Below are 21,278 nucleotides of genomic sequence, written 5' to 3'. Positions count from 1 at the left end.
GTAAGTCCTTACTCAGGCCTTCCTTCTTATTTGCATTTTTACTGTGTTTCTAGCAAGAATGTACTTTATTTTAATGGGTAGTCATTTCTACATAGTCCACACAGCCATTTTCTTTTCAGAAAAAAAATATAATCCTCCTTATATTCAAAATGGTGTCTACACACCTGAAAGGGCAAAACGCAGAACTGAAGATTTAATCACATGTAAGTGTATAGATGGCTTTTATCCTGCAACCCAGGGAACCAGGACAAATGCACTAGCAGTGGGTGGGTACCTACTTGCTCCAGGATGTAGCGGTAAGTTCCAGTCCATGTATTGACTTTACATTTAAAATCTGAAATTACTTTCTCTTAAATGCAAAAAATAGGGGAAACAATAAATTTCAATATTTTAGTATATGGAGTTTTGAGAACTCTTTGTTTTCCAAAGTAGACAATTCTAAGTAGAATTTAAAACAATTTTTGTAAACTAAATTCATTTTAATGTTTGCCACTCAGAATTATACAGATGTAAGTGTGTGTATGAATAGGTATGTCTCTATTCTTCCAATGTCCAAAATAATACACTGGGTGAGACAAGTACCCTCTAAAGCCTAGTATGTTAATTATGTATGGTTGTGTAACATATTTTGCTAAAAACATATTTGCTTAAAACAACAAACCTTTATTTTATCACAGATTTTGTGGGTCAGGCATTTGGGAGTGACTTTGCTGTTTAGTTCTGTGTCAGATTCTCTCCTGTGTAGCTGTCAAGGATGTTGGCCTGGGCTGCGTGACCTAACAACATGGCTGGGCTGCAGGATCTGCTTCCAACATGGCTCACTCACACAGATTTTGGTAGGAGGCCCCAATACCTTACCACATTGTCCCCTTCACAGGTTGCTTAAATGGCAACTAAATTTCTCCAGAGCTAAAGATTCAAGAGAGAGAGAGTGAGGAGGAAGAGGAAGCCTTCATGTCATTTATCACCAAGTTACACACTCTCACCTGAGCCACATTTATTCTTCAGAAATGAGTCACTAAGTCCAGCACACAACAAGTGGAGGAGAATTAGACTCCACTATTTTGAGGAAGGAGTATTGAAGAATTTGCGGAATTTCCACAAATCATCAAATGTAGCAAAAGGTCTTTCACGTCAATACAGTGTTTTATTTCTATGATGGTTCTTTTGCCTTTTTCGGGTTTTTTTCTGTCTCTACAAACATATTCTTTTTTCTCTCTTGAAGTGCATTGTAAAGGGAACCATACTTCAAGTGGATAGTCCATGACAGAAAAATGTTCTTTTCTGTTGCCCAGGCTGGAGTGCAGCAGCGCAATATACGTCACTGCAATCTTGACCTCCTTGGCTCAAACGATCTTCCCACTGCAATCTCCTAAGCAGCTGGGAATATAGGCATGTGTCACCATGCCCAGTTAATTTTTTAATTAATTTTAATTTTTTATTTTTATTTTATAGACACAAGGTCTTTCTATGATGCCTAGGTTGATCTCAAACTCCTGGCCTCAAGCAGTCCTTGCACCTTGGCCTCCCGAGGTGTTAGGATTATCATGCCCAAGCCCAGATGAATTGCCAAAACCATGAGCTCTTAAAAGAGGTAGCTATTGTAACTGTGAAATCAATTTCAATGGGCATAAAAACTGTAAGGAAAATATGTAATTATTCTATAGTTGGCTTATGAAAATCCTAGATCAGCCCAAATGCTTCTGGACCAACTGAATCCCAGTTATATCTGGTTTTCTGCAAAAGTATTTTACAAATGACCTTCTGAAATTTGTGTGGAAAAGATGGAGAAACTGACTGGTTTGATGATTTATCAAGTAGTTTGTAGTTTTATTAAATATGTTTTTCCTGATTCTCAGTTACAGCGTTTTATTCTCAGGCTTTATTACTCTTTTGTGTCTGCCCATAGTTTAATGATGTAGGAGAAATGCAGTATAAATTCACAAACGAAATGCTACAGCAGATGGTGATACTGAATCTGCATTAGTATAGATTCATGATTCCAGAAGAATCCTATGTGCAAAGCTAAATCTAATAAAATTAAATTGAGTAGTGGTAACTGTAAGATCCTGGTCCTGCGTCAAAGGAATCAGCTGTACTGGTACAAAGAGATTAGCAACCACTATAAAAATCAGTGAGCATGTTAATCAATATTAAGGTCAGTTTGAGTTAACATTGTGATAGAACCATCATAACTGCTTATGAGTCTACAACTTATATTGGTAGAAGATTAAGAAATAGAATGAAGCTTCTCTAAGTTCTGCTGACTTCAATGCCAATTAGATCATTGGTGGAATTTTTTTTTTCTTTAGAGAACTACCATGTGAAAAAGATAAAAGTGTTCTAAATTTGCTCAGTAAAAAAGAAAAGTCATGAAGTGGCTCAAGCTTGTGGAATTAATGATAATGATAGCTACTTTTAATTATAATTCCTTTTTGATTTTTTTGAAAAGAAATTTCAGCAGACTATGTCACTTACATTCTATGAAACACCATCATGAGATAGATAACTATACTTGTTCTGAAATCAGAAAACTAAAGATTAAATCTCTGCTCTACCATTTAATGGAAAATTTAATTGAGTTTCTTAAGGCTCACTTACTGCAAATCCAAAAACTCAAGCTTATCCAAGGTGGAATTCGTCTTTTTTAAAAATTATTATTATACTTTAAGTTCTAGGGTACATGTGCATAATGTACAGGTTTGTTACATATGTATACTGGTGCCATGTTGGTGTGCTGCACCCATCAACTCGTCAGCACCCATCAACTCGTCATTTACATCAGGTATAACTCCCAATGCATTCCCTCCCCCCTGCCCCCTCCCAGTGATAGGCCCCAGTGTGTGATGTTCCCCTTCCCAAGTCCAAGTGATCTCATTGTTCGGTTCCCACCTATGAGTGAGAACATGCGGTGTTTGGTTTTCTGTTCTTGCGATAGTTTGCTGAGAATGATGGTTTCCAGCTGCATCCATGTCCCTACAAAGGACACAAACTCATCCTTTTTTATGGCTGCATAGTATTTCATGGTGTATATGTGCCCATTTTGTTAATCCAGTCTATCACTGATGGACATTTGGGTTGATTCCAAGTCTTTGCTATTGTGAATAGTGCCGCAATAAACATACGTGTGCATGTGTCTTTATAGCAGCATGATTTATAATCCTTTGGGTATATACCCAGTAATAGGATGGCTGGGTCATATAGTACTTCTAGTTCTAGATCCTTGAGGAATCACCATACTGTTTTCCATAATGGTTGAACTAGTTTACAATCCCACCAACAGTGTACAAGTGTCCTATTTCTCCACATCCTCTCCAGCACCTGTTGTTTCCTGACTTTTTAATGATTGCCATTCTAACTGGTGTGAGATGGTATCTCATTGTGGTTTTGATTTGCATTTCTCTGATGGCCAGTGATGATGAGCATTTTTTCATGTGTCTGTTGGCTGTGTGAATGTCCTCTTTTGAGAAGTGTCTGTTCATATCTTTTGCCCACTTTTTGATGGGGTTGTTTGTTTTTTTCTTGTAAATTTGTTTGAGTTCTTTGTAGGTTCTTGATATTAGCCCTTTGTCAGATGAGTAGATTGCAAAAATTTTCTCCCATTCTGTAGGTTGCCTGTTCACTGTGATGGTAGTTTCTTTGGCTGTGCAGAAGCTCTTTAGTTTAATTACTTCTCATTTGTCAATTTTGGCTTTTGTTGCCGTTGCTTTTGGTGTTTTAGACATGAAGTCCTTGCCCATGCCTATGTCCTGAATGGTATTACCTAGGTTTTCTTCTAGGGTTTTTATGGTATTAGGTCTAACATTTAAGTCTCTAATCCATCTTGAATTAATTTTCGTGTAAGGAGTAAGGAAAGGATCCAGTTTCAGCTTTCTACTTATGGCTAGCCAATTTTCCCAGCACCATTTATTAAATGGGGAATCCTTTCCCCATTTCTTGTTTTTGTCAGGTTTGTCAAAGATCAGATGGCTGTAGATGTGTGGTATTATTTCTGAGGACTCTGTTCTGTTCCATTGGTCTATATCTCTGTTTTGGTACCAGTACCATGCTGTTTTGGTTACTGTAGCCTTGTAGTATAGTTTGAAGTCAGGTAGCGTGATGCCTCCAGCTTTGTTCTTTTGACTTAGAATTGTCTTGGAGATGCGGGCTCTTTTTGGTTCCATATGAACTTTAAAGTAGTTTTTTCCAATTCTGTGAAGAAACTCATTGGTATCTTGATGGGGATGGCATTGAATCTATAAATTACCTTGGGCAGTATGGCCATTTTCACGATATTGATTCTTCCTATCCATGAGCATGGTATGTTCTTCCATTTGTTTGTGTCCTCTTTTATTTCACTGAGCAGTGGATTGTAGTTCTCCGTGAAGAGGTCCTTTACATCCCTTGTAAGTTGGATTCCTAGGTATTTTATTATCTTTGAAGCTATTGTGAATGGAAGTTCATTCATGATTTGGCTCTCTGTTTGTCTGTTACAGGTGTATAAGAATGCTTGTGATTTTTGTACATTAATTTTGTATCCTGAGACTTTGCTGAAGTTTCTTATCAGCTTAAGGAGATTTTGGGCTGAGACAATGGGGTTTTCTAAATATACAATCATGTCATCTGCAAACAGGGACAATTTGACTTCTTCTTTTCCTAACTGAATACCCTTAATTTCTTTCTCTTGCCTGATTGCCCTAGCCAGAATTTCCAACACTATGTTGAATAGGAGTGGTGAGAGAGGGCATCCCTGTCTTGTGGCAGTTTTCAAAGAGAATGCTTCCAGTTTTTTCCCATTCAGTATGATATTGGCTGTGGGTTTGTTATAAATAGCTCTTATGATTTTGAGATACGTTCCATCAATACTGAATTTATTGAGCGTTTTTAGCACGAAGGGCTGTTGAATTTTGTCAAAGGCCTTTTCTGCATCTATTGAGATAATCATGTGGTTTTTGTCTTTGGTTCTGTTTATATGCTGGATTACATTTATTGATTTGCGTATGTTGAACCAGCCTTGCATCCCAGGGATGAAGCCCACTTGATCATGGTGGATAAGCTTTTTGATGTGCTGCTTAATCCGGTTTGCCAGTATTTTATTGAGGATTTTTGCATCGATGTTCATCAGGGATATTGGTCTAAAATTCTCTTTTTTTGTTGTGTCTCTGCCAGGCTTTGGTATCAGGATGATGTTGGCCTCATAAAATGAGTTAGTGAGGATTCCCTCTTTTTCTATTGATTGGAATAGTTTCAGAAGGAATGGTACCAACTCCTCCTTGTACCTCTGGTAGAATTCAGCTGTGAATCCATCTGGTCCTGGACTTTTTTTGGTTGGTAGGCTATTAATTATTGCCTCAATTTCAGAGCCTGCTATTGGTGTCTTCAGGGATTCAACTTCTTCCTGGTTTAGTCTTGGAAGAGTGTAAGTGTCCAGGAAATTATCCATTTCTTCTAGATTTTCCAGTTTATTTGCGTAGAGGTGTTTATAGTATTCTCTGATGATAGTTTGTATTTCTGTGGGGTCGGTGGTGATATCCCCTTTATCATTTTTAATTGCGTCGATTTGATTCTTCTCTCTTTTCTTCTTTATTAGTCTGGCTAGTGGTCTGTCAATTTTGTTGATCTTTTCAGAAAACCAACTCCTGGATTCATTGATTTTTTGGAGGGTTATTTGTGTCTCTATCTCCTTCAGTTCTGCTCTGATCTTAGTTATTTCTTGCCTTCTGCTAGCTTTCGAATGTGTTTGCTCTTGCTTCTCTAGTTCTTTTAATTGCGATGTTAGAGTGTCAATTTTAGATCTTTCCTGCTTTCTCTTGTGGGCATTTAGTGCTATAAATTTCCCCCTACACACTGCTTTAAATGTGTCCCAGAGATTCTGGTATGTTGTATCTTCGTTCTCATTGGTTTCAAAGAACATCTTTATTTCTGCCTTCATTTTGTTATGTACCCAGTAGTCATTCAGGAGCAGGTTGTTCAGTTTCCATGTAGTTGAGCGGTTTTGATTGAGTTTCTTAGTCCTGAGTTCTAGTTTGATTGCACTGTGGTCTGAGAGACAGTTTGTTATAATTTCTGTTCTTGTACATTTGCTGAGGAGTGCTTTACTTCCAATTGCGTGGTCAATTTTGGAGTAAGTATGATGTCGTGCTGAGAAGAATGTATATTCTGTTGATTTGGGGTGGAGAGTTCTATAGATGTCTATTTGGTCTGCTTGCTGCAGAGATGAGTTCAATTCCTGGATATCCTTGTTAACTTTCTGTCTTGTTGATCTGTTTAATGTTGACAGTGGGGTGTTGAAGTCTCCCATTAGTATTGTATGGGAGTCTAAGTCTCTTTGTAAGTCTCTAAGGACTTGCTTTATGAATCTGGGTGCTCCTGTATTGGGTGCATATATATTTAGGATAGTTAGCTCTTCCTTTACCATTATGTAATGGCCTTCTTTGTCCCTTTTGATCTTTGATGGTTTAAAGTCTGTTTCATCAGAGACTAGTATTGCAACCCCTGCTTTTTTTTGTTCTCCATTTGCTTGGTAAATCTTCCTCCATCCCTTTATTTTGAGACTATGTATGTCTCTGCATGTGAGATGGGTCTCCTGAATACAGCAGACTGATGGGTCTTGAATCTTTAACCAGTTTGCCAGTCTATGTCTTTTAATTGGAGCATTTAGTCCACTTACATTTAAGGTTAATATTGTTATGTGTGAACTTGATCCTGCCATTATGATATTAACTGGTTATTTTGCTTGTTAGTTGATGCAGTTTCTTCCTAGCCTTGATGGTCTTTACATTTTGGCATGTTTTTGCAATGGCTGGTACCGGTTGTTCCTTTCCATGTTTAGTGCTTCCTTCAGGGTCTCTTGTAAGGCAGGCCTGGTGGTGACAAAATCTCTAAGCATTTGTTTGTCTGTAAAGGATTTTATTTCTCCTTCACTTATGAAACTTAGTTTGGCTGGATATGAAATTCTGGGTTAAAATTCTTTTCTTTAAGAATGTTGAATATTGGCCCCCATTCTCTTCTAGCTTGTAGAGTTTCTGCTGAGAGATCTGCTGTTAGTCTGATGGGCTTCCCTTTGTGGGTAACCCGACCTTTCTCTCTGGCTGCCCTTAAGATTTTTTCCTTCATTTCAACTTTGGTGAATCTGGCAATTATGTGTCTTGGAGTTGCTCTTCTCGAGGAGCATCTTTGTGGCATTCTTTGTATTTCCTGAATTTGAATGTTGGCCTGCCCTACTAGGTTGGGGAAGTTCTCCTGGATGATATCCTGAAGAGAGTTTTCCAACTTGCTTCTATTTTCCCCCTCACTTTCAGGCACCCCAATCAGACATAGATTTGGTCTTTTTACATAATCCCATACTTCTTGCAGGCTTTGTTAATTTCTTTTCCTTCTTTTTTCTTTAGATTTCTCTTCTCGCTTCATTTCATTCATTTGATCCTCAATCACTGATACTCTTTCTTCCAATTGATCGAGTCGGTTACTGAAGCTTGTGCATTTGTCACGTATTTCTTGTATCATGGTTTTCATCTCTGTCCGTTCGTTTATGGCCTTCTCTGCATTAATTATTCTGGTTGTCAATTCTTCCACTCTTTTTTCAAGATTTTTAGTTTCTTTGCACTGGGTACGTAATTCCTCCTTTAGCTCTGAGAGGTTTGATGGACTGAAGCCTTCTTCTCTCATCTTGTCAAAGTCATTCTCTGTCCAGCTTTGATCTGTTGCTGGTGATGAGCTGTGTTCCTTTCGAGGGGGAGATGCGCTCTTATTTTTTGAATTTCCAGCTTTTCTGTCCTGCTTTTTCCCCATCTTTGTGGTTTTATCTGCCTCTGGTCTTTGATGATGGTGACGTACTGATGGAGTTTTGGTGTGGGTGTCCTTCCTGTTTGTTAGTTTTTCTTCTAATAGTCAGGACCCTCAGCTTTAGGTCTGTTGGAGATTGCTTGAGGTCCACTCCAGACCCTGTTTGCCTGGGTGTCAGCAGCAGAGGCTGCAGAAGATAGAATACTGCTGAACAGCGAGTGTACCTGTCTGATTCTTGCTTTGGAAGCTTCCTCTCAGGGGTGTACTCCACCGTGTGAGGTGTGGGGTGTCGGTCTGCCCCTAGTGGAGGATGTCTCCCAGTTAGGCTACTCAGGGGTCAGGGACCCACTTGAGCAGGCAGTCTGTCCGTTCTCAGATCTCAACCTCCGTGTTGGGAGATCCACTGCTCTCTTCAAAGCTGTCAGACAGAGTCGCTTGTGTCTGCAGAGGTTTCTGCTGCTTTTTGTTGTTGCTGTTGCTGTTGTTGTTGTTGAGCTGTGCCCTGTCCCCAGAGATGGAGTCTACAGAGACTGGCAGGCCTCCTTAAACTGCTGTGAGCTCGACCCAGTTGGATCTTCCCAGGACTTTGTTTACCTACTTAAGCCTCAGCAATGGCAGGCGCCCCTCCCCCAGCCTCGCTGCTGCCTTGCAGTTAGATCACAGACTGCTATACTAGCAATGAGGAAGGCTCCCTGGGTGTGGGACCCTCCTGGCCAGGTGTGGGATATAATCTCATGGTGTGCCCGTTTGCTTAAAGCGCAGTATTGGGGTGGGAGTTACCCAATTTTCCAGGTGTGTGTCTCAGTTCCCCTGGCTAGGAAAAGGGATTCCCTTCCCACTTCTGCTTCCCAGGTGAGGCAATGCCTCGCCCTGCTTCAGCTCTGGCTGGTCGGTCTGCAACAGCTGACCAGCACCAATTGTCTGGCACTCCCCAGTGAGACAAACCCAGTACCTCAGTTGATAATGCAGAAATCACCTGTCTTCTGTGTCACTGGCACTGGGAGCTGGAGACTGGAGCTGTTCCTATTTGGCCATCTTGCTCCGCCCCCTGGAATTAGTCTTAAATGACCTATGCTGATGTATCATAATGTATCATGGTGAAATTCGCAAAGTTCAAAGGTAAAGAGAAAATAATACAAATCTCCAAACAGTGGTGGGGGAAAAACAGCATAATGTAACATAGAAGGAATGAAACTAAATGAGCATTTTAAGCTCAACTTTGGAAGGTTCAAAAAATGGGGGGCAAAATCTATCAACAATGAGAGATATGGATATAGGCCAAGAAACTATACAAAGACAAGGTATTGTTCCCAGGTCTTTGTTAAATACATTTACAACATGCAAGGATTCAAAGTTACAATCTGCATAACTAATCTGTAGAAACCGCTTGAAAAATTTTTCTAATCAAACAAAAAGAAATAGATTGATGAATGCAAGATGTGTTAAGACAAATTATTCATCTGACACTTGTTAAATATGACAAGACAGATTTTATCTGGCTATTGCAATAGGGGGAAGAGGTTGAGCTCAGCTTCAAAAACAGCACAGCTGAGAATTTATACCCTAAAATCAGAGTAATTGAAATGCTATTTATAAGCAAAGAAACTGAATGAATATTTGAACTTCCACATTGGAAGTTTCAAAAATGTGGCAGAAAAAAAAAAAGGTGATGAGAAATATGGACTGTAGGCCAAGAATCTATACCTAGAGAAGTTACCACATATCATTTAAATGAATGTACTTAAGAGATGCAAGAATTCAGCATTTATAATCCACATAACAAGACTGTAGAAACTGCCTGAGAATCTCTCTAATGAAAAACTAAGGAAGAAAGACAATAAACCAGTGGACTAAAGAATAATGGAGATCATAAACAATATTGTGTGTGTGTGTGTGTGTGGTGCATATGTTGGAATCTTTTATGTGTAGTATAAGGTTTCTTAAACAATGATCACATTTCATAGAAAAACTGAATACTATTCTAGTATTACAAGTAGTAAATTATCTCTGAATCATCCCATGGAAGTGGAAACCTTTTTTGGAAACATCAAGTATAAGCCTTATGATGACATAGTGCTTAAACATATATGTCAAATATTCAATATACACAAATTCCTCAATAAACTGTAATTATAGTATGCTAAAAATATTTTACATCCTAGCACTTTGGGAGGCCGAGATGGGCGGATCACGAGGTCAGGAGATCGAGACCATCCTGGCTAACCCGGTGAAACCCCGTCTCTACTAAAAATACAAAAAAAACTAGCCAGGCCAAGTGGCGGGCGCCTGTGGTCCCAGCTGCTTGGGAGGCTGAGGAAGGAGAATGGCGTAAACCTGGGAGGCGGAGCTTGCAGTGAGCTGAGATCCCTCCACTGCACTCCAGCCTGGGCGACAGAGCGAGACTCCATCTCAAAAAAAAAAAAAAAAAAAAAAAAAAAAAAAAAATTTACATAACACAGTAAAAACATCTTACTTTCTAATCGAAATTAAAAATAAATAAAAATGCTTATTATATTCCTAGATATTTAGATATTAAGAAATCGTAGTTCATTTTCCTGGTTAAATAAAGAATAGAAATCTTGTCTTAATAACTGGTTTGTGACATGAATTAGCAATATTATTTTGTTGTGTGATGTGATCAGTGAGAAATCTATATGTTTCCCTGTAGTATTTACATTCCTTCCAGTCAATTTTTTTAAATCCCCCAAAAACTACTATCTCCCACTATAGAGTTGGTCTGAGAAAAAAAGGCAGGGGTCTGATTTCTAATGGGATGGAACAGAAAGGAAAAGAAGACATGAGCTGAATGGTAAAATAAGCGTCTTCATCTCTCAACCAGGAAGCTCACTAATCAACCAGGACTAGAAGATCTGTACTCAAGGAGAGTACATTAAATAGGTCTGCAGTTTTCTTCAATCTTCATTAACAAACAGCTCTTCACATATCTAGGTCATTGGAATTCTGTAATTTTTCTTGCCCTAAAACTCCTAATTCAATGAGTGTAATTATGCTAAGAAGAGAAAATAATTCATTGATCAAAAATGTCATCTGTTGTATGATTATCCGTTATAGTAAAACATTATTTATACTGTTTTTTGTTTTTTATTACAAGAAGTGAAACCTTGCGATTTTCCAGAAATTCAACATGGAGGTCTGTATTATGAGAGTAAGCGTAGACCATACTTTCCAGTAGCTGCAGGAAAATCTTACTCCTATTACTGTGATGCAAATTTTGTGACTCCTTCAGGAAGTTACTGGGATTACATTCATTGCACACAAGATGGGTGGTCGCCAACAGTCCCATGCCTCAGTAAGTAAACCTCTTTACAATATGTGCATAAAACTTGAAAAGAGTGAGAGAAAAGCAAATAAATGATTACATTGTCTTATATAACAGAAATAGGACCAAAGGAAGAGTTATTCAAGCAAAAAGTCCAAAATGGATCTTTTCTGTTATGAGATCTTCATGAAAATTACATGAGAAATAAATGTAGGAACTTTAGGAGAATACCTATATAATTTAAATATATTTTATCATAAAAACTAAGGTTAAGTAACATTGAATACTGACTTTTTTGTACAAACACTTAGTACTAGCTTTAATTTTTCTTGAGTTATACATTAGTTTTGAGTATTGATGTAGTGTTATTTAAATATTCTAAAAATTATTTTAATATAGTATTTTGATCAAATTCATGTCTTTAATTTACCTTTAAATCATTTTATGGTCCTTAGGACAATGTATTTTCAATTATTTGGAGAATGGATATAATAAAAAATATGGAAGAACGTATTTAGAGCTGGTCTCCTCCCAGATGCATTGGTGTCAGTTAGTCCACTTATTTGAGATCCCAGTATGTCTGTAACTGTCTAAGATCTAGACATTTAACTGGAAAATTTTGTATATCAACCCTCAAGCTGAATTTATGTCTTTTTATTTTAAAACAAAAGCCTATCTAGTTCCCAGTTCCAAATGTGTCTGAACACATTTATAAGTTCTGGATAATTAGTGGATTCTCTCACTTAATAGGGTCAAGTAACAATAGAAATATAAGTCAGTGGCCAGGTGCGGTGGCTCACTCCTGTAAACCCAGCACTACGGGAGGCAGAGATGGGCAGATCACTTTAGGTAAGGAGTTCAAGACCAGCCTGGCCAACACAGTGAAACCCCATCTCTACTAAAAATACAAAAATTAGCCAGATGCAGTGGCACAAGCCTGTAATCCCAGCTATCCAGGAGGTTGAGGCTGGAGAATGGCTTGAACCAGGGAGGCGTAGGTTGCAGTGAGCCTAGATTGGACCATTGCACTCCAGACTCGGTGAGAGGACAAGACTCCATCTCAAAAAAAAAAAAAAAATATATATATATATATACACACACACACACACACACACACACATATACACACAAACATATATATGTTATGAAGATCACAAAATACATTAAATACACATTAAAGTAACACTGCTTCAGTGTTTACATCAAAGTGAATGCATTGATTTAAGTAGATTATAAAATTATAGCATTAATTAAAAAATACAATGCTTGCCCAAAGGTCACTTGTACGTCTCTCACATGCTTTAAATTAAGCCTTATAATCAGTTATAGCTGACTTTCACTTTTTAGGTAAAGGGGTCTCTGAAAGTTCTTTGTGTGTATTGTTTGCAATTTACAAAACATTCCATTATAGAAACTATATGATAATTAGGATACAATAAGAATGAAGGGGAATGGGAATCTTGCACACTTATAGGAGCACTGTCCTCAACAACAGCCTAAGCCTCTGAAAGAAAAGTCCCTTCTTCTCCTGCCATAGGCACCAACGCTGTTATTAATACACCTAATAAATATTGTTGTGTGTCAAGCACCTTTACAGGTATTGAAAATAAAATTGTTTACAAGAGAAACTGAACACTGTAGTTTAGAGGCGGGAGGAGATTAATAGGAAAGTAGGCAAGAATAGATCAGAAAACTCATGATTATGACAAATGCTATATTATAAAATATGTATCATCTTTAACATGATTTCTTTTCCTTTCAGATAGTAAAATTGGTCCACATTGATAATATATAAAGAACATATACATTACTAGTATACTAGAACTTATTTTTATTATCTTGTTTGTTTGTTTTTTTCCTGCTTACATTTCCACATTTCTCTCAAACACCATGTCTATAAGGGTTTAAGACCCACTTAAGATGATAACCATTTTAAATTCCTCGAGGCTAAAGATTTGCAAATTTATTTCTTTGTCTATGGTAAGCAGTGTGCACTGTATCTTTGCCTGGGAAATGGCATTTGACTATATGAGGTCTAAGATCTCTTAATAGCATCAAAAAGATTCAAGTTTTTGCAAAGCAGCCAGAAACTCTTCCAAAAAGTCATAGGGAATTGAGAGTTTGCTAGATCTGCATTCCTCCGCAAGGCCTGCCAGAGCTCTGTTGACAGTCTCAAGAATTATTTGCTTTTATTCTGCCTTTCCCTGTGTTTTCACTATTTTCTTTCAAAATTCATGGTTTATTTTAGGAACATGGATGTCTAGGAAACTTCCAGTTTTGCTATTTTCAATTCCTTAACAAATGTTTCATTGTTTTACCATATTGCCATGTTTTTACTTATTCCCTTTTATAAAAGAAATATTCAACAAATATTTACTTTTTTCTCTACTTTTGCTCTTTTAGGAACATGCTCAAAATCAGATATAGAAGTTGAAAATGGATTTATTTCTGAATCTTCTTCTATTTATATTTTAAATAAAGAAATACAATATAAATGTAAGCCAGGATATGCAACAGCAGATGGAAATTCTTCAGGATCAATTACATGTTTGCAAAATGGATGGTCAGCACAACCAATTTGCATTAGTAAGTGATTTACATATTCCCATTCAGTTTCTGTCAACTTCGTTCCTCTCTTTGAGATGATAGTGTTTTACTTAAAAATATAGAAAACACTTTTAGGAGTAAAGAGATACAAATACTTCTAATACCATTTAACATTCTGTGCCAGACTAAGCCTTTTTTGCCTTTTAGAGTAATGGCTACTTGGGAAGATGATCATTCCATCTCTTTCAATTCAATTTGCCTTTGCGTAAAAGCAATCCCATCAGGTACAGACTAGTTAGACAGCTGCATGGGACTCTCAGCAAAATGTAACAGTTGTCAATAAAAAACTTTGTTCTTTTCCCTTTCTTCGTATTTCAAAATTATCAACTGCTTGTATTGTATTCCCTGCTCACACTCAGCAAAGATGTACATGTCGGGGAAGGGATGAGTGCTTAATTCTGAGTTTCTGCTAGCATCAGGAGAATGAGACCTTAATAATTTGTATCAATGATGCAACTGAGGAGAACCAACTCAGAAAATTATTTCCAGCTGGTAATCTAGTACAGAGAAAACAAGTAAAGGAAAAGGGTAAGTGGGTGGGCTGAATGTTTACAAACCTCATACATGGCAATGGATTCCTTACAACTAAAGTTCTCTAAAACATTCCCAACTTGTAACTACTTATTATTAAAGAGATTGCATAATGAACCGTGGAAATCTTGCAGTGGCAAAAGTTGATCTTTTTTGTCTTTTCTCTGTAGACATTCACAAAGATTTTTAAAGATAAATTATTTAATTTATTTTTAACACACATATTGATATATAATTTACATAGTGCAAAATCCACTTCATTTTCAAGTGTACAATTCAACTATTTTTAGCCATGAGATGAAATGGAAGGGACTACTGATACATAATAGTGCATGGATGAATCTCAAAAGTATTAAGCTAAGTGAGAAAAAGAAAGGATACAATTAGAAAGTGATTATCTCATAGTTACTCTGAGGTTTGGGAGCTATAAAATATAATTCCTACATTTCTAGAATACTGTTTTCAATTTCTATGCTTATCATGGGTTCTGCAAAAGACAAAGCTGCATAGTTCAATCTAATTTGACTCAGCTTTGATAAATGATCTAAGACCTGTAAAATAAAAGATAATATGTTTTTAAAACTTTTATAGAACCTATATCCAATGAATATAATTTTAATCCAACATACACCCTTACTGTCAGTAAATTGAGTACATAAATATGTACATTAACTTTTAAATTCACAAAATTTTATCGTCTTTAAAATAATACATTATAATGATAAAGTTAGACTGTAATAATAGCCAATGAGATGTTCCCAAATAAAAATAGGCCTGACTAAATATTATTAATATGTTTCTCATAGGATTTAAATGATGAGAAGGATATATATAGGGAAATATATTTTTCTCTTCTAATAAACTATTACAGTACAAAGAAAACACTGATTATCAAACTATTTTTAATAGTACTCAATTTATTAGCAAACACTGATTGGTAAATTTTATTCCTATAATGAAACTTTCTTAGTTGAATTGTATATCATATGGCATAAAAAAGCAATCCTCAATTTTATTTTGTTTCAGAACTTTGTGATATGCCAGTTTTTGAGAATTCCAGAGCCAAGAGTAATGGCATGTGGTTTAAGCTCCATGACACATTGGACTATGAATGCTATGATGGATATGAAAGCAGATATGGAAACACCACAGGTTCCATAGTGTGTGGTGAAGATGGCTGGTCGCATTTGCCAACATGCTATAGTAAGTATTTTATTCAAGTATTTCTTTTTACTAGAATTAAATAAATAAATAAATAAAAACATACGTACATATACATATATGTACATATTCATGTAGTACTCATTTGAGTGTGAATTACCTTAAACCTTAAAAAAAAAAAAAAAAAAAACCAAGGTTGAAAATGCAAATGTCTTCCTAAGACATCAAATAAGATACAGTTAAGAGTATATAAAAAACTTCATTCAGAAAGTTTCCAATAAAACTGTTGATTTCTCTCTACATAAAAAATATTCTTTTTTTCAGATTCTTCAGAAAAGTGTGGGCCTCCTCCACCTATTAGCAATGGAGATACCAAGTCCTTCCCGCAAAAAGTGTATCTGCCACAGTCAACAGTCGAGTACCAATGCCAGTCCTCCTATGAACTTCAGGGTTCTCAATATGTAACTTGTAGTAATGGAGAGTGGTCAGAACCACCAAGATGCAGATGTAAGTTCTTAACATTCTGGATCTGAGAAAATTAGAGTAATAAGTTTGATCTTTGCTTATTTATGCTAAAATTTTTATGGGTTATTACCCTAGAACTGTGTTCACAAACAGTTATTCTGCTGAATGTTTGCCTTTCAGATCTTAATATGTAAGTGTATAAGCTTGGAAAATTTCATGTAAACGATGACGAAGTTTCTTTTTTAAAACAGGAATGTTCAGAAACCTCAATTTGTTAATGGACACAATGAGTCTTCAAGAATGACATCCATTTATTGCAAACATCTGAAATATAGCATCTCACCTTGACATCAATAACCATTTTCACATTACTAACACTTAGGTAAATAGTTTTCAAAGAGTTTTGAAAACACTGTTTTAAAACAATGAACTTGGAACCAACCCAAATGTCCAGGCCCAAATGATATGCTAGGTAAAGAAAATGTGGCACATATACACAATGGAATACTATGCAGCCATATAAAAGGATGAGTCATGTCACATGTTCTCACTCGTATGTGGGAGCTGAACAAGGAGAACAGGTGGACTCAGGGAGGGGAACACCACATACCAGGGTCTGCCCTAGGTTGGGGAGCTAGGGGAGAGATAGCATTAGGAGAAATACCTAATGTAGGTGATGGGTTGATGGGTGCAGCAAACCACCATGGCACATGTATTCCTATGTGAAGAAACTGCACGTTCTGCACATGTACCGTGAACTTAAAGTATAATAAAAACGATGCACTATTAACTAAAATCCTACTTGAAAACCTGAAATGCTTCCTGAGAGAGCACAGAGCTAGTTAACACTGAGAAGTTCTTTTTCTGATTATTGTTCTTTCTTATGTTTTACCAGTATCTCTAGCAAGCAAGAAAGAAATTAACAGAAAGTTCAACCATTTCCAAATCCCAATGGTTTCTGTTTTAACCTTCGTCTCCTCTGCCCTTGTCCCAGAATGAAAATGAATACACTAAAAACGCCTCAAGTCTGTAATGTAGGTATACTCTCAGAATTTTGTCCCACAATTCCTATGAACTTGAAGTAATACAATTGAAAATATGAGCCACAATAATTATGGTAACAACAATAAAACCTAAAAGTAAGTTTGCCACCAATTTCTACTAACCTATAAAGTATAGCCCTGGATACCCATCAGGCCTTGCATATCAGAGCTTCCTATCACAGCTCTTAAACTATAAACTTATGAGTTTTTCAAGTGCTTAAGTTCCTAAGTACAGGATGATACAAGCAGTTCTTTTCCGTGATATGACTCATTTCCTTTATTTTGCTGCTACGCTACATTTTACCTTTTATATTGACTGATGATGCTGATATTTTGGCTGATCCTATGATGGGCTAAACCTTAATTATAGTACCCTATTTATGTATCCAGTTCTGTAGATGATCATGTCTAAGTCTGGGCTCCAAACCATACAAGTGTCAAGACTGCAGAGGAAAGTTAGTATCCTCAAATCAAAATAGTTTACAAGTATTTCCAAACTTGATTCCATAGGAAAAATTAAGTATTAGGTTTCAGAGATAAATTCTGAGTCTTATATTTGATTGACTGAGCAGATGGACACTCCTAAGATGCGTTTCACAGCAAAAGCATTACCTCTTCTCACAATCAAGAACAGGAAAGGATTATAATTATCTGAAGACATGAGATCAGTTCCATGATACAAGCATGACTTTCAGTCTTCAAAACTAAAGAAGCAAAGAGCATTCAAGCAGAGAATTCTAGGGAAAAAGGCAACCTTATGGAAAATATTACATATACATATGGCATATTAAAGCAATGAGGAAAACTTAAACAGGCAGTAGGAAACTTTAGCAAGTTTTGAAAAATATGTTTGGAGAATTATTTAGTGCTCAAATAATGTTTATTTGTGAATTGTAAACAAACAGCCCCTAAATGTATTGAAGAGCTCTTAAAAATTTTTGGATTTCAGAAGTGCTATGTAGTATGTTAAGAAATTTATTTAAGTAAGTCCTTGAAAGATGTATTAAAATATGATTTGGGGAAATTTCTAAAGAAATACTAATGTTAATAAGGGCAAAACTTGAGTGCAGAATACTTGCATCAAAAGAAGAGAAGAGGAGTGAATGACATCATCAAAAATGGAAAGCTTACCATGGAAGAATTGGGCTTAATACCTAAGGTATGGGTTGATGGGTGGTGCAAACCACCATGGCACACTTTTACCTATGTAACAAACTTTCACATCCTACACACGTATCCCAGAACTTAAAAAATTATTATAAAAATTAAAAAAAAAATCTAAAAGAAAACGAGCCAGGCACGGTTGCTTCCACCTATAATCCCAGCACTTTGGGAGGCCAAAGCTGGTGGATCACCTGAGGTCAGGAGTTCGAGACCAGCCTGACCAATATGGTATAACCCTGTGTCTACTAAAATTACGAAAATTAGATGGGCATGGTGGTGTGTGCCCATAGTGCCAGCTACTCGGGAGGCTGAGGCAGGAGAATTGCTTGAACCTGGGAGACGGAGGTTGCAGTAAGCCGAGATCACACCACTGCAGCCTGGGCAACAGAGCGAAATTTCGTCTCAAAAAAAAAAAAAGAAAGAAAGAAAAGAAAAGAAATAAAAAACCCTTTATGTGGAAGGTAACATAATCAAAACAGTCATCTTTTATATCATTGTCTGTTACAGTGAAACATTATTTATACTATTTTTGTTTTTTGTTACAAGTAATGAAACCTTGTGAGTTTCCAGAAATTCAACATGGAGGTCTGTATTATGAGAGTAAGCGTAGACCATACTTTCCAGTAGCTGCAGGAAATTCTTACTCCTATTACTGTGATGCAAATTTTGTGACTCCTTCAGGAAGTTACTGGGATTACATTCATTGCACACAAGATGGGTGGTTGCCAACAGTCCCATGCCTCGGTGAGTAACCCTCTTTACAATATGTGCATAAAACTTGTAAAGAATGGAGAGAGAAGAGCAAATAAATGATTACATTGTGTTATATGACAGAAATGGTACCAAAGAAAGAGTTATCCAAGCAAAAAGACCAAAATGGATCTTTTCTGTTATGAGATCTTCATGAAAATCACATGAGAAATAAATATAGGAATTTTATGAGAATACCTATGTAATTTATACATATTTTATCATGAAAACGAAAGAGAACTAACATTGAATACTGACTTTTTTGTACAAACATTTAGTAGTAGCTTTAGTTGTCCTTCAGTTATACATTATTTTGGGGTATTGATGCAGTATTATTTAAATATTCTAAAATTATTTTAATATACTATTTTGATTAAATTCATGTTTCTAATTTACTTTTTAATCATTTTATGGTCTTTAGGACAATGTATTCTCAGTTATTTGGAGAATGGATATAACACGAAATATGAAGGAACATATTGACAGGGTCAATCTGTAAAAGTTGAAGTCTGTCCTGACTACGGTCTTCCAAATGTGCAGACCACAGTTTCATGTACAGAGGATGATTGGTCTCCTCCTCCCAGATGCATTCGTGGCAGTTAGTCCACTTGTTTGAGATCCCAGTATGTCCATAACTGTCTAAGATTCTAGACCTTTAACGGGAAAATTTTGTGTATCAATTCTCAAGCTGAATATAGGCCTTTTTTATTGTTAGATAGAAGCCTAGCTAGTTTTCAGTTCCAAATATGTATGAATACATTTATAATTTCTGGATAATGAGTGGATTCTGTCACTTAATAGTCAAGTAATAGAAATATAAATTTTGAATAGCACAAAATAAATAAAATATAGATGAAAGTAACACTGCTTCAGTATTTATATTGAAATCATGCTAAATGCATTGATTTAAGTAGATTATGAAATTATAGTATTAATTAAACAATAAATATAAGGCTTGCCCAAAGGTCACTTGTACATCTCTCACAATTATATGACATCTATTGTTATAGTTAGTGCTCTGTTGCTTTAAATTAAGACTCATCTTCTGTTATAGCTGACTTTCACTTTTTAGGTAAAGGGGTCTCTGAAAGTTGTTTGTGTGCATCGCTTGCAATTTACAAAACATTCCATTATAGAAACTGTATGATAATTATGATATAATTGACATGGAAGACAATAGAAATCTTCTTACACCTTTGTAGGAGCAATTGTACTCAACAATAGCCTAAGTCTCTGAAAGAAAAGTCCCTTTTTCTCATACCGTAGGCACCAACTCTATCATTAATGCACTTAATAAATATTGTTGTGTGTCAAGTGCTTTATAGATATGAAATACAATTATTTACAAGAGAAACTGAACACTGTAGTTTAGAGTTTAGAGGAGATTAATAGAAAAGTAGGCAAGAATAGATCAGAAAACTCATGATTATGACAAATGCTATATTATAAATATTTATCATCTTTAACATGATTTATTTTTCTTTCAGATAGTAAAATTAGTCCATTTACATTTTTTTAATTACTAACTAAAAAGGAACATATACATTACTAATATCTTAGAACATATACATTACTAAAATAATTACTACCTTATGCATAAACACATTAGTAACATATAGAACATATACAATAATATGTGAAGAACCTATACATTACTAATATATTACAACTTATTTTTGCTATCTTGTTTGTTTGTTTTTTTCCTGCTTACATTTCCACATTTCTCTCAAACACCATGTCTATATGGGTTTAAGACCCACTTAAGATGACAATCATTTTAATTTCCTGGAGACTAAAGATTTGCAAATTTATTTCCTTGTCTGTGGTAGCAGTGTGTACTGTATATTTGCCTAAGAAATGGCATATGACTATATGAGGTCTAAGATCTCTTAATAGCATCAAAAAGATTCAGGTTATTGCAAAGTAGCCAGAAACTCTTCCAAAAAGTCATAGGGAATTGAGAGTCTGCTAGATCTGCATTCCTCCGCAAGGCCTGCCAGAGCTCTGTTGACAGTCTCAAGGATTCCTTGCTTTTATTCCGCCTTTCCCTGTATTTTCACTATTTTCTTTCAAAATTCATGGTTTAAGAACATGGATGTCTAGGAAACTTCCAGTTTTGCTGTTTTCAATTTATTAACAAATATTTCATTGTTTTACCATATTTCCATGTTTTTACTCGTTCCCTTCTATAAAAGAAGTATTCAACAAATTTTTTTTCTCTACTTTTTCTATTAGGAACATGCTCAAAATCAGATATAGAAGTTGAAAATGGATTTATTTCTGAATCTTCTTCTATTTATATTTTAAATAAAGAAATGCAATATAAATGTAAACCAGGATATGCAACAGCAGATGGAAATTCTTCAGGATCAATTACATGTTTGCAAAATGGATGGTCAGCACAACCAATTTGCATTAGTAAGTGATTTACATATTCCCATTCAGTTTCTGTCAACTTCGTTCCTCTCTTTGAGATGATAGTGTTTTACTTAAAAATATAGAAAACACTTTTA

General features: G+C 36.0%; 1 protein-coding gene across 13 annotated transcripts in view; it reads left to right on the top strand.

Moving 5' to 3' along the window:
• CFHR4 (complement factor H related 4) overlaps positions 1 to 21,278 on the top strand; it is a 46,122-nt gene that overhangs the window by 11,973 nt on the left and 12,871 nt on the right. For 3 of the 13 annotated variants that reach the window (XM_050782522.1, XM_050782543.1, XM_050782598.1), the window contains exons 2-7: positions 10,877 to 11,074; positions 13,448 to 13,630; positions 15,209 to 15,385; positions 15,668 to 15,850; positions 18,562 to 18,759; positions 21,001 to 21,183. In XM_050782522.1, coding sequence (XP_050638479.1) covers positions 10,877 to 11,074; positions 13,448 to 13,630; positions 15,209 to 15,385; positions 15,668 to 15,850; positions 18,562 to 18,759; positions 21,001 to 21,183 — 1,122 coding nt within the window. Of the gene's footprint in view, positions 1 to 10,876; positions 11,075 to 13,447; positions 13,631 to 13,791; positions 14,180 to 15,208; positions 15,386 to 15,667; positions 15,851 to 18,561; positions 18,760 to 21,000; positions 21,184 to 21,278 lie in introns of those variants that run through there. The other 10 variants (XM_050782532.1, XM_050782591.1, XM_050782555.1 and 7 more) reach the window with 10 other exon arrangements.

This window comes from Macaca thibetana, chromosome 1 (assembly GCF_024542745.1).
Source record: "Macaca thibetana thibetana isolate TM-01 chromosome 1, ASM2454274v1, whole genome shotgun sequence".
Lineage (NCBI taxonomy): Eukaryota > Metazoa > Chordata > Mammalia > Primates > Cercopithecidae > Macaca > Macaca thibetana.
This window is presented reverse-complemented; position numbering and strand designations above follow the sequence as displayed.